Below are 14,064 nucleotides of genomic sequence, written 5' to 3'. Positions count from 1 at the left end.
CGGTGTCATCCCCAGGTTAACATAAGCTGGGTAATGCAAACTCCCTCTTTGCATCACTGAAAGCGCTGCCTTCACACTGAGAGCCTTACTCCTTTACTCCAAGAGGAGCAAACAGGAGCCCATGAGCTGTGCTTTCCCTCACGGATTTCACTGTCAAAGAATTTACTACAGAGCTCACAGCCAATGGCAGATTATCTGCCAGACCCAAACCCTCATAATTTAAAAAGTGCTTTTAGAAAAATACCCATGGAAGTGTGAATAGGATCAACCAACAGGGATGGTTTCCTGGGAAACAACAGCTCAAAGACATTTCAGGGGTTTATTTAAATCAACAGTTACAGAGGTGTGCGCTGATTTCTACACCATAAACAACAAGTTATGGGGTTGAAAAACAAACCCCAGTAGAGCTGTCAGACCAAGTCCCAGTTTTCAGTGCAAAGGTAATTAGAGATTCAGATGTATCCCAGATGGCACCTGCTAAATACGCGTTACCAACAGTATGATTTATGAACATCGAGTGCTGCTGTAAGGACTATTCCTTTCCTCTTTCTAGCAATCGTGCTTAAAGGTTGAGGATGGCACATTAGCATGACAGCTTCTACTGCAGAATCTGAAGTCCCTTCTCATTTGCTGCAGAGTACATTAAATTGCTCATTTTTCTGTGGCTGTAGAACCTGTCCTTTAAATTCTGTGCTCTATAGCTCATCCTTCAATATAAATTACTAAGATATCCTGCCCTCCTCTTCTTCTGGGTATGCAGTAGCTACCCAAAGATATCACTCTGGCCAGCAACTATGTCGCATAATGAATCCAAACTTCAATATCATGACAACGTTCCATCTTTCAGCCATGTGAGTACAGCCATGAGCTCCATTCAGCTCTGTTAAACTAGGTCAACCGAGTCAAAGGCAATTATAGAAGCTATGTTATACCCACTGATAACATTGAATTAAAATCATTGGAAGTCATGAGAAAAAAAAATAACAATCCAGGTGTTGTCTTTTACTTTTATGAGCAACAAAAAGACTCAATCCAACAAGCTGACTCCACACCAAAAATATACTCACAGAGTGAGACTCATAATAATTTTTAATTTTTAATGACCTTCTTTTAAGTAAAGGAAAAAAACAGATTTAGATTTTCTCTTCAGACAAACCTCTATCAGAATATAGCACATTTAGCACTAAGATATGAAGAAAAGAATAAAAAGATTTACTTTTACTTAAAGATGGTCATCAAAGCAACATCCATCTACTAATTTAGAAGATAAATATATTAAAAGTATTGTAAAATTAGTGCTCACTGGACCACTAGTCAACAACTATTTTTTTTTTTTTTTTTTGCATGGATTCTTCAGGGAAGAATTTGCCAACTGAAATCCTATGGGCTGAGCTTCATCACCTTATTTACTTTAAAGGAAGAAATAAATCCATGTTCAAGAAGATGTTGTAAAAGCCACATTATACTATGATGTTATTTGTAACTGGGAACATACTGCATTTCACATCTATTTTGAGCAATTTTCTAAAATGGAATTTATTTCTGTTCTGTGTAACATGGGTGATCACAAAAAACAAACACACGTGATAAAGTGTAAACATTCCCAGAAGCTGTTCTGAAGAACTTTGATCGCCTCAACAGGTTTTCTTCATACAATTCTCTTACTGCCAAGAAAAAGGTTTTACTACTGACATGCATGGAAGACAAGCTAAAAGTAACCAGTGTCAATGGACAAGGCTTAGGACTGCTAGGTGCAATGCAGAACACATCAGGTGTGCAAGGTACATGCAGCTGTAGGGCTCACTTCCAGCAGAGCATCGTATATCAAGTTAGAGAATAATCCACATCCGTGGATGCAGTTACATTCAAGGCAACACGTGTAATTGTAAGCCAGTGAATGCTCTTTGCATGACCAACAGCCCAAACCATGTTAATTTTTGGTTTGAAGGGAAACACAATAATTCTGAGATCAATACAATGTACCTCTTAATCTGATTCTCTCATGTACCAATTATGTCAGCTGAAGCAGTTGTGGAGACTCAGTTCTTGGCTACAAAGCGATTTTCATCAACTTCAATAGAAAGCCTTTATTAGATTTCAAGGAAACCATTTGTGTTGGTTTTTTTGTTTTGTTTTGTTTTTTCCAATAGCAGTCTACACATTTTAATGAACTTAATCAGATTAACCTGGCATTTAAAGCTGGTGAGATAAAAATAACACGCAACATCAACTATGCTTTTTAGCAACCTGAACAAGTACTTGGCTAACAACAGATATCAAATTATGGGCAAGGCTGTCTTCTGATTCAAAACGCTCCCAAGTGAAGTTCTGAGAGCAACAATTTGTCCATTACTGCTACAGGACTTTCTACAAGACACTACACATTTACAGCACTATGCCACTAAGGCATCAAATGAAATAGATAAAAAAGAGGTTGAAAATCTTACCAGGAATTTTTTTGGCCCAGCCAATCATGTGAACCAGCTCTTTGTCTGCCAGTTTTGTCAGGGACATCATCATGGAGGCCTCAGTGAACGGCTTGCTAGGACGACTCACCAACACATTGGGAGGCTCAGCTTCAAGCAGAGTTAAAACAAACTGTTCTGGACTGACTGTGCTGAGGAGGATCTCTTTTACACGGGTTGCAGCCTCATTGTACTTCCTGGTTTTGCCCATGCAATCCTCCGAATTACGATGGCGGCGCAGGATTCGATACCCACAGCGTTCTCTTCTTGAGCCTGACACAAGAGGTACACAATTGCATTGAAATATGTTGCTCTCGCTGTTGCATTGTACAAAACCACATGTTTGGGGAGGAGGGGAAAAGCCCCTCAATAGTGGATGTTCTAACATTAAACATCAAGTTTCGGACTTTCTAGAGCTTCGGCATTGACCCAACTTTGCTTCAGAGGAGCCTCCTGAAGAAAAAATAACTGAAAATAATGTTTACTTTTGAGTCTACTTTACAAGTCCCTGGGAAAATCCCATTGACATCAAAAAGAGATAAGTCTTTAAATGCAACTAATGAAAGCTGTTTAATTCTGCTAATAAATTTGCTTTTAAATGTTAATTGGAAAAAAAATTCTAAAGTATGAGCCATGAATAAATATCTCAGCCAGAAGCACAGCTGGGGCTCACTGCCAGCTGGGTGCTCAGCTAGGGACCTACTGAAAGGTAACCTGTCTTCTCCATACATCCACTTAAGCCAGCAGGAGTTTCCCCAAATGAATTAGGGTATCTACAACTAGACAGAGCAAGCCCCCACTTTGGAGTTACACGTGCAGATTATTATTTCTCTTTCACAGAGCAGTCCTCTTACAAAGGCCTTAAGTTATCCGAATGATTTGATACTGTTCGTTAAGACAACATCAAACATTCTCTGCCTATCAGTATTATTGGTGGGATCACTGTAACCTATTCTCAAAGAGCAGCCATGGAAGGAGGCTAAGGGGTTTAAAAACTGGGCATTTGATGCAGTGCTCAGTCATGATATCTGTTTCCCTCACACCTTTTTTATTTATTTATAAATAAAATTATAAATAAATATATAATAATAATAATATGTAAATAAACTTTGGCAGTAACTAAAGTGCAGGTTTTCATCACATTAGAATCATAGAATCATAGAATCATAGAATCACTAAGGTTGGAAAAGACCTAAAAGATCACCCAGTCCAACCGTTCACCTATTCCCAATAGCTCCTACTAAACCATGTCCCTCAACGCAACATCCAGTCTTTCCTTGAACACCCCCAGGGTCAGTGATTCCACCACCTCCCTGGGCAGTCCATTCCAGTGCCTGACCACCCTTTCTGAAAAGTAATACTTCCTCATGTCCAGCCTGAATCTCCCCTGCCGTAGCTTGAAGCCATTCCCCCTGGTCCTATCACTAATGACACGAGAGAAGAGGCCGACCCCCAGCTCACTACAACCTCCCTTCAGGAAGTTATAGAGAGCAATAAGGTCTCCCCTGAGCCTCCTCTTCTCCAGGCTGAACATTCCCAGCTCCTTCAGCCTCTCCTCATATGGCCTGTGTTCCAGACCCCTCACCAGCTTCGTTGGTTTTTTTTTTTTTTAAAAAAAGTTATTTAAAAATATTAAATTATTAAACAGATTCATAGGCTTGAATCCTCCAGCAGTTAATATTTTCAATGTCAGTGAGAAATTTTCCTCTAAATCTTTCAAAAGACAATTTTTTTTGTGCTAGCCAACGCCTTTACTGACACGATATTCAAACACTGAATTTTCACATATACATAGATGCCAGTGGTAGCATAAATCTATATCAGACCAACATTTATTATTCTATTAGCAGAAACCGTGGAGTCTAAAAGCACAGTAACAGGTTGCCTCATTTTGTTTCAGTCCCATAAAATACACAAAAGCATCCTTTCATGTAGCGCTGCTATCTTGACAATACTACAGCTAATTAAGTCTTTTTGGTGTGCTGTCCAAAGCAACATCATAGCCACAAATGTGGTTCTTCTTTATTATTCTTGATATACTTCATAAAGTACGCAAAGAAAAAGGAGTAGATGAATAACGAAGGTGGAAAAATCCCAAAAGTTCCAACCAGCACCCTGACTATCATGGCTATCAAAGAACAATGACCAACCTGTAGTCTGGAAATGACACCCACCAGATAAGTTAGGAGGAAAAGCTTTTCAGTTCCCTTGTAGTAACCAGAAGTTGCAACGCAACCTCTAGCCATACCAGAGGATCTGTTTGTCACCTACCAGTAGGGCCATGGGTTTGGACCAGTTGCCAGAGACCCATTTGCACGCGTGCATATCAGCAAGAGAATGTGTGAAAGAAGAACACAGAAACCAAAAGTCAGGTTCTGATAACACTGATGGATGAGAGAAGGTTTGAGTACCAGACTCCGTTTCCTGTGGCCGAGGGAAGTAGGGGCCAGCTGCCTGACAGAGTGTTTAAACCCAGATACTGAAGGGATACATATTGTATAAAACCATATATGTGCCACTACTTGTATTTGCATAAGTGCTAGATGTGGTGTCTTCCAATTAGCATGGCTGGCTCTGCATATAGGTATTGAGTTTTTGTTAATGGCAACAGCTGCTCATGTTTGCTGTTAGCAGATGCAATTATGTTGCAGTTTCCCTTCTATCAAGCTACTGGACTCAGCAATTCTTATTATTCCTAGTCCACATCTATCAGTTATATAGAACGTGAATTGTCTGAACTCTAACGAGGCAATGCAATTCTGGCTCTGAGTTTCATTTAGCAAAGTAAGAGTTCATACATTAGCCAAATTAAAAACAAAAAGGGGTAAAGGCACACACACGCAAAAACCCAATCTCAGATGCTATTGCTAAATTAGATGTTGGGTGAATGCAGACTCTCAGTGGTGGATGTTCCCAGATGATGTAGCTTGTCAGATCACAATCCTGTCTTGTCTTCAGCAGCTGTCAAGCACCATTTGAGTCAACCTGTGAGAAGGACGAGATGTAGAAGCCAGTCAGGTATAACCTGAAGGCATCAAAAGGACTGGCTAAGGACTAACAACTCTGACTTGACTTTACAGGTGTGGAACTTTCAACTACACATTGTCACAATCCTCACTTGCTGTCTATTCAGTAAACCACATCAGATGTAAAAGGGAATTGTAAAGAAGGTCTGAATATTAGAGAATGCCCACTGCCTGGAAGCAGATGAGGTTGGAGAAGACGAACAGGCAAAGCAGGTTCATTGAACAGTTCTCTGACATGGAGGAACCCAAGTGGAATGAAGCATTTGGAGCAGTGTTTGGAACCAGTTGGAAGTACTGGTCTGAATTCTAAATTCATTGTAGGAAAGGATGGTTTTGTATCCTGAGAAGGAATGGGATGAAATGGCTTGAGTACTGGCAGGACATTCACACAACCACTGTATTGACGGAAAATAATCAGGGATTTGCAGAACTACACAGTCCTAGTTTAGCTGAATGAAATCTAGTTAGATGCTGCCCGAGAAGCTGAGCAGGGAAGGACAACATACCAGCAGAGAGAAGTGAAGGCATTCTCTCATGGTACATTTACAAAATCAACCTTGATTATGACACTCAAAAAAAAAAAAGTTTTACCTGTAAAACCACAGAAGTCACAATCAGTTTCATCATCTTTCTGGACAAAAATCTTTTTTTCCTAAGAAAGTCAAAGGACAGCGAGGTAGAGACTAATTTCTACACACGTGCATGGAAGATGAAGTGAGCTTTGCTAGGCCTCATTTTTGGGCTGACACAAAAGTCAAGAGGAAAGTCTGAATGCATTTCATCAGCTGCAGAAAAACTATCCAATAGCACAGGGCCTGCAGACTGTTCTGAAGTCACACCATGCACAGAAAGTATGTTGAGTATTTTCCTTCAGGAAGGACAAAGAGGAAAGGTCAGCAATGTTGAAAACTGAAACAAAAGTACAACTGGAGGCAGAACAGAGAAGCACCAAAGTATTGGAGTGCTCTGTTTAGAGAAATCCGTGGCTCTGACTTCCATACAAATGTGCATGGTAGATAGCTTAATCACCAGGAGAGAGCTGAACAAAAGCAGGAAGCAGTGCCTTGCTGAAGTGTTTTGAAAATGGGCACCTTGAAGGACAGAACAAGAAAAACAGAGCAGACTAAAAGCTGTAGGGAGACACACTGTGGAGAATGAATTTTCTTGGGCTATTAGAAAATAACAGCTGCTCCATGACATGCATCCTTCAATACCTGCTGGAAATGTGAATCCTCCAAATAGAAAATGCATGAAGAAGAGCAGCCTTTGAATGAAACGTATGGAAGAGTAGTGCAGTTGGCTGAAGGGACCAGAAAAGCTACTGGCTGAAGGGGGAGTTAGTGAGATAAGGAGACGTCTGGTGATACAATGAGGAAGAAATTCCAGCAAATTGGACACCTGTCACAAGCAACATGAGCTCAGGCAAGAACTTGCAACCTACTGATCGATCTAGTTCAGTTCCTGGTACTGAAGTGAACCCAGTGCTATGGGACTCAATATGCTCTGATCAGCTGTCCTCAGATCTTTTGAAAAGGGAAATTAAGAAAATAGATAAATAAAAGGGATGTGTGAAGTAGAAAACAAAATGAGAGGGGAACAGAATACTTAATTTTGTGTGTGTAATTTTAATTGCCACATATTTTCAAAGCAGACCAAGTCTGATTTGCTGAGTAGTGTGCATAAAACACAACTCATCCATAACTAAAGGAAACATTATTTATGTCCACATTTAAATTTACTCAGCTGATATGTGGGAAAAAAAAAGAGAGCTGTAAGATTACACAGCTAAGAAAGCAACATTTAAGCTTCCCAGTCAACAGACACATTAAGTAGATTTTCCTATTAATCCAACATTTAAGCAATCTAAAGGAATTTCTATGCTTCCTATTTAAATGTGAGGCTTAGACAGGACTGAAAAATTTTGCCTGTACATTTATTAGCATCCAAAAAGCATGTGTGCTGATAAATCTGTAGGTAAGAAATAATTATAGACAACCTTAATGCTTAGCTTCAGTATATAGAGATATGAATCAACCCGTGTAAAGGCACGGCATTAAAATACTTACAGTTTCCAAGATTAGAGACTATTACTGAAATTGCCACAAATTCCCTAAATACACTTAATAGCCAATATTCATTCAAATAAAGGTAATTCAGGAAATTGGAAAAGTGCATAAGATGATCAAATCTCTCATTCTTCCTACTGCACTCCTCTTATTTAGAGCAATTATTTGCACGAGAAAATAGCTGTATTCAGCTGAGAACACTAGACTAAAGGCAAGACCTCGAGTTACAGCACCATAAGCCACATGGGTGAATGATTGCAAGAATGTAAAAAATAAAACACACTGAAAGAAGTCACTGGTTTTGCTCAGCTCAGAGCAGAGGTAGCCAATGGGAGATCTCACGGTGGCCTACAGCTCCTCATAGGTAGTGGAGGGTCAGGCTGGATAATGGAAAAAGGTTCTTCACCAGAGAGCAGTGGTCACAGCATTGGCTCTCTAGGGCAGAGGGTGGCCCCCAGCTGCAGGAGCTCAAGAAGAGTTTGTACAATGCTCTCAGACATAGGGTTTGAATTTTGAGTGGTCCTGTGTGCAGTCAGAGGTTGAACTTCATGATCCGTATAGATCCCCTCTGACTTGGGATATTCTATGTTAAATCCTTAGAATTTTTTCACTCACCTATGGACAAACTGCAAACAGGAATTACTGGCAGTATAGGACTGCACGTTGCTCTTAACGTCGATTTTGGTCCCTGACAACTGCTTATGTAACTAGTCAGTTCAGTAATGTTTGAGAGCAAGTTTTTATTAGTAAATCATTACCACTCAAGTAACCTTTGAAAGGAAATGCAAATGTTCTGGTGAGTATGTCTGTGTTCATAGAGCACATAGATCTGACAAAGATGCTGCAATCAACCAAGAACATATGAGAACAAGGGATAAAATTACTGTAATTTCCAAAACAACTGAACTACAATTAGTACATTTCATGTCCAGAGAATGCCATGAAACATTTTTCTCTGTGTACTTTCTGTGTGAAAAATAGTTCACAATATCTGTGCTATGTAGAGCTATCCAGAATCTTCAAGCAGCAGGCAAATAGAGGAGAAAAAGAGAGCTAAGTTCTGAACTTCAAAATTCGTATCACACAGAAATCCTTCTGTAAACTGAAGGAGTAGTACCAGTACTCAGAGGCAGTATCTAGCCATTACCTTTTAATATGAATCATCAGTGTTCTCATTTTGTCAGGGAGGGGCAAAGCACAGCTCTGTCTTTGGAAGAATTAAGTCTACTCTAATAGGAACAACAGGATACTGAAGACTTCTTACCGAAGAATGTTTATTTTAGCCTCGGGAAGCAAAAAAAGAAAAAGCACAAGCATATTTGCACAGAAGGTAGCTAAAAGGAAATGATAAAGCAACTCCCCTCTTCTTTCTATACCTTGGACAAACAGCTCAGACCATTTCAGGATCCCTAGGTAAACATCAGAAAGTTCTAAGAGCAGATCTCTTTTATCATGATCTATTTTATTCAAGTCTTCAGGGCAGAATCTACTTTTAATATATTTGTAATAATTGTTTTCCTTGTTCCTGATGACGGTGCTTTCTTTGCAATTAGTTTTCTACTATCACTCCTAATACCAAAATTTAGCAGCAGTTGACTTGATTAGAACAGTAGGCAACACAGGCTTCCTACAGAGAAATTTACAGATACAGTGTCTAAGACCCCGTGCTTCCAGCAGTGTGATAAATATTCTGTTAGAAAATCCATTATCACCTTAGTACCTCCAAGCCAGGCTCCACTGAAATGTCTGTGGATTGTCAGGTTGACTTCTCTACATTTACAAATGCAATGACATTCAAGAGTCTTCAAGCCAGGAAATTCCAAAGTAAAACTTTCCTACTTTCTCCTGCTGTATTGAAAATGACATATACTATCCAAGTACATTTACGCACAGAAACATATACAATATGCACACAAACACATTTTCCTCAAGGTGGCTATTTATACTACACAAAATCAGGATTGAAATGTTTGATGCAAACAGTGTAGAGTTTATGATGAGCTTTCATGAACCAGCAAAGTGGTAATTGAGGCTCTTCTGCCACTTCTGCCGGATAACAAGTCTCCCCAAGCAAATATGCACTGACAAACCATTCCACCCTACCCAATGTTTTAGCAGAAGTGAACCAATGCATTCACTAAGTGACCTGGGAAAAGCACAGAGACTGGGGAAAAGTCTTCATTAAAAAGAAAGCATACACTTTCATGGCTTTCTATGGCATAAAAGTGGTAATAAAGCATTGCTTTAAAAAGAATAAAAAAAGAAAGATAATCACTCTGATCTGCAGGAAATGTCATTTGTATTTCAGTCAAGAAATACACTTTTTAAATCTGTCTGGTTTAAACATCTCTCAAATAATGGGACCATGTCCCTGTGCATCAGCTTTACACATAGGTGTCTCTTAACTCATCAGGGAACTCAGACAATTCAGCTTCAATTATCGGGCATGCAATTTTTAGATTTTTTTTCTTTTTTTAATTAACCTCTTAAGGTTCTCAAATTAAATTCTAAAAATTCTCAAGTTTCAATGCTACTGAAACTAATTTAAAAAAACAATTATTTTAAAAATATGACTCCCATTACGTATTATATTTAACATATCAGATATAATAGATATGTCTAATTTATCTGTACATAAATGAGTTTTGAAGTGTCATTAATGTTGCACAAACATTCATTATGTTACTTGTAACACCTTAGTGTCTGTGAGGTCTAATCACAAGTCAGGACTTCCTGGACAATTAGGATAAAAGGATTCATCTGAAGGACGTATTGTGGAGTTTCACCTTATGCCACAGTAGAATCATCTTTTTCAGAAGCCCTCCAAAGCTGAGGCTTGATAGCAAACACTCTCAGAGAGACACAGTAAAATTCTCAGTCATACAGTTGAATAGGAGACAGCAGGGCTATTCAGAAAGCAAAGTTTCAGAAAGTATCCTTTTTGCAAGAAGGTTTTCCTCTCTGGATACCAGTCAGCACAAGTAGCTAAGACCACATGAACAAAAAACACCAATAAAGGTGAGATACATCAGTGCAGAAGAAAATAAGAAAGAACTAGCTGCCTTGAGTAACAGACATTATATGTACCTCAGGAGTACAAACACAACACAAGGAACAGTTGAAATTGTGGCTCTAAGGTGGGAGTTATCAGCTAGAATTGAACAAGGAGGCTACAATCTTAACAGCTCACTGAATGATTACAAAGTGTGAGTGTGATACAGCCGTGGAAAAGGCGAACAGCATTCTGGGCTGCATGCAGAGAATACCTCCTGCAGACATAGCCATGTATTAATGCTGCTACAGTGAGGAGAGCTCACAGGAATACCTTCTACAATTCTTGTCATCAAAGTGCAAAATGCATTACTCCATCCTGGAGATTATTATGGGACAAGCTACCCTAATTTCCCAAATCTTTCAGTAGACTGTTTTACAAGGAGATTGCTTGGTTTATATAGTCTAATAAAACAAAAGCTGTGAGGGGATATGACTGTAGTCCATAAACACAACCAGAGCGTTAACAATAAAGAAAAGAGCCTCTAAGCCACAAGACAGTGTTGCCACAAGAATGAACGGGCATTATATATTTGTCAATAAATGCTGGATGGAATTCAGAAGAATGTTCCTAATGAAAGGTATCATATTCTGCAAACAGCCTTCAGATCAAAGCGGTGGGAGGGTAAAAACAGAGGCGAGCTTTGAAATAGAAATAGGTATCTGCATTAAATGAGATGAAATGACATGCATGCCTGCTAATCACCAAGGACCAGGTGCAATGACCTTCTCCCTTCCATGCTAGTGCTCGTAAGTAATGTTTTCCCAGCCTACTTCTATCATGAACACTGGGAAAACTGTAAGAACAATAAACCTCAACTATAAAAAGTACTTTAGATATTGAAACAACTTTCAAGGGATTTTCTTCTTAAAAGTAACCTTTAAAACTCTAATAGTGAAGAAACAGAAGTAAGTAGAGGGGAGTAAAACAAAAGGCTGGACAGTGCAATGATAAACAGGGATAGTTCACTGCTTCTTTTGATGAAAGAACAGAAAGCCATCATATGAAAGAAACCCATGAGAAGCAACAATAAGAAAAAAAGAAAAGTACCCCCTAACCCTCTTTAAGCAGATAAAGCCCCACAGAAAGAGCCTGGAAAACTGATGACTTGTTCTTTACAAGGCATGCAGTCAAGCTGAAGAATTTCTTGCTATGGGGTGTACTAGACGCCAAGACTTTACAGCATTAAAAATGGGGACACTTCTCAAGTCATCATTTGATTAACCCACTGAGACCTAATAAAAAAACTTCTAGATCACTAACTCCCAAACTGACAGGTTTTGGAAGCTCAGAGTTTTCTGCAGTAGCTTCATATAGATATTAGTCTCGCTCCTATTTCTCCCACTTCATTCTTTGTCACCACTGGGAGCAGGATACCAGGCTAATTTACTACTGCTCAGATACAGCATTGCTGCTGTTGCATTGCATTCAGCCACAGGGCATAGTACAGGCTCATTTATCCCCACATTAGAAAGGATTTCAGTTTCACTTGAGGCTCAGGCAGAAGCATTCTTGGTTCCCATTCTGCAGAATACAGCATGCAAATAAGCTTCATTTACAGAGCTCAGCAGAGGAACAATGGTTTTCCTGCATTTAATTTACTTCCTGCTCCTTTCCACAGGTTAAATTCAGAAAAATTCAGTCTCTTCCTGCTTTAAGAATTGGTGCATTCCTACGTACAAAACTTGCTTAAACCTTGCCTTGTCGTGGCTTTTTAGAATTCTGGGGATCAGTTAGGGGGGAAGCTGTACAGAACTGACTGAAGGTAACAAATTCCAAGTAAGCAACATTGGCACACAGAACTCACCACATTTCATCATTCCCACTTCATAGCATTTCCGTAGCCGGCATGCCTGGCAGCTTTTGCGCCTGTTTTTGTCTATTGTGCATTGATTGGTAGCTGGGCAGATGTAATCATTATGTCCTGCAGCAGAGTAAAGGAGAAAAATTTAACATCCCACCAATCTCTCTTGGCTATTTCCCAAATCAGGGATTTTAAGCATCTCATCTATTTCTTATCTAAGCTCCATTAATTTAAACAATGCAAAATCCCATATTTGTCCTGTACTGAAAACATCAATCTGTGGCCTTAAAACGCAACCAGAAAGGTCAGCTTTTACTGTTGACTGTTAGACAACCAAGCATCTTATAATACCAACACATTATTGAAAACGAGACATACACTCTTGTGGAAATTTGCTCCCAGTCTAGAACACCTTACTCTATATTGGGTTTCTACAGATGGCAGAGAGCAGAATTTGTCCTCAGCACATTTGGAAACAGCAGTGCACACAACCTCAGTCTGCAAAGATTTAAGTAAACTACACCACTATTTACTGAAATCTCTGGCTTGGTGACTCCCAGGAACGAAGAAGCCTTTGGAGAACTGACCCTGATTGAAGTTCTTTTTATGGTTGTTATTTTGAAAAATTCCTTTAAAAGCCTGAGAAAGAAGACTGGCATAAATTAATGCATAGTGTACAAAACAAAGAAAATCAGAAGCACAAGGTATAACTTTCATATATTATCAACAAGTTTTTATTTGATTTGCACTAGCTGTCTTCCCTACTTCAGGTCTCACCCCACTTCTCCTCAGAATCTCTTTACACTGTTGTATCTAATTAACCAACAAACTGGTTCAAAAGTTTATTCCTATAAGCTAGACCTGACTATTAAGTTGATCTAAATGCAACCAAACTACCTGTTGCCAAAAACTGTAGATCTCTCTTACAGTCATCACCAAAGAATACAAAAATATTTAATAATTTACATTTGTTAATTTCCCTTCCTCTCAGGTTGTTTCTCTAAGTTTTTTTTTTTAAACATTAAGAATGGATCAGACAAAGATAAAGCAGACTACAAGTAGGGTGGTTGTTTGTTTGGTTTTGTGTTCTGCCTTGATTCATGAGCAAGTCCAAGAGCTCATGTCCCCAAGAGTAATTATTTAACTGAACCCCTGTGACCATTTCCTTGCAAAATTAAAATAATTTTAACCTTGAATTTTTGAACCGACAGAGTTTTAGAAAGAAGAGATCAGGTTACAGTTTGTCCCATTTCCATCTGGGATACAACTGAAAAACAAATTACTGTTTATCACTCTTCACACAACACAGGGGGAAAGGAAAAAGCAGCTCTCTGCTGCTCTATAACCTAAGCACAAGGAGCATAAAGTGGTTTAAAACTCCCATGTCCTTGAGATCGTTTATTTTGCAGGCAGATGTTCACAGATATGGAACTGATATACGACCAACGTAGACAAGCAGGAGACCACACACACTGCCCAGTCATAACGTTTAATTTCAATTCTGGGCCTCCCATAGGCCAAAAGCTAAATGCTTGGCTCCAGGTGGCCCATAACTTTTTGATTTTTATAAGCAGCATCCTTCATAACAGTGGTTGCAACTGAACACTCAATAGCGTTTTATGCCAAGAACTTTCACTTATTTGAATCACAA

At 39.1% G+C, this 14,064-nt stretch overlaps 1 protein-coding gene across 1 annotated transcript in view; it reads right to left on the bottom strand.

Annotated features, from left to right (window-relative positions):
* Positions 1 to 14,064, bottom strand: part of ESR2 (estrogen receptor 2) — a gene marked incomplete at both ends in the record, with an annotated part of 29,409 nt that overhangs the window by 7,189 nt on the left and 8,156 nt on the right. The window contains 2 exons of the mRNA XM_079536870.1: positions 2,448 to 2,738; positions 12,417 to 12,533. Of these exons, the coding sequence (XP_079392996.1) occupies positions 2,448 to 2,738; positions 12,417 to 12,533 (408 nt within the window). The remainder of the gene's footprint in view (positions 1 to 2,447; positions 2,739 to 12,416; positions 12,534 to 14,064) is intronic.

The sequence above is a fragment of the Tetrao urogallus genome (assembly GCF_951394365.1).
Source record: "Tetrao urogallus genome assembly, chromosome: 6".
NCBI lineage: Eukaryota > Metazoa > Chordata > Aves > Galliformes > Phasianidae > Tetrao > Tetrao urogallus.
This window is presented reverse-complemented; position numbering and strand designations above follow the sequence as displayed.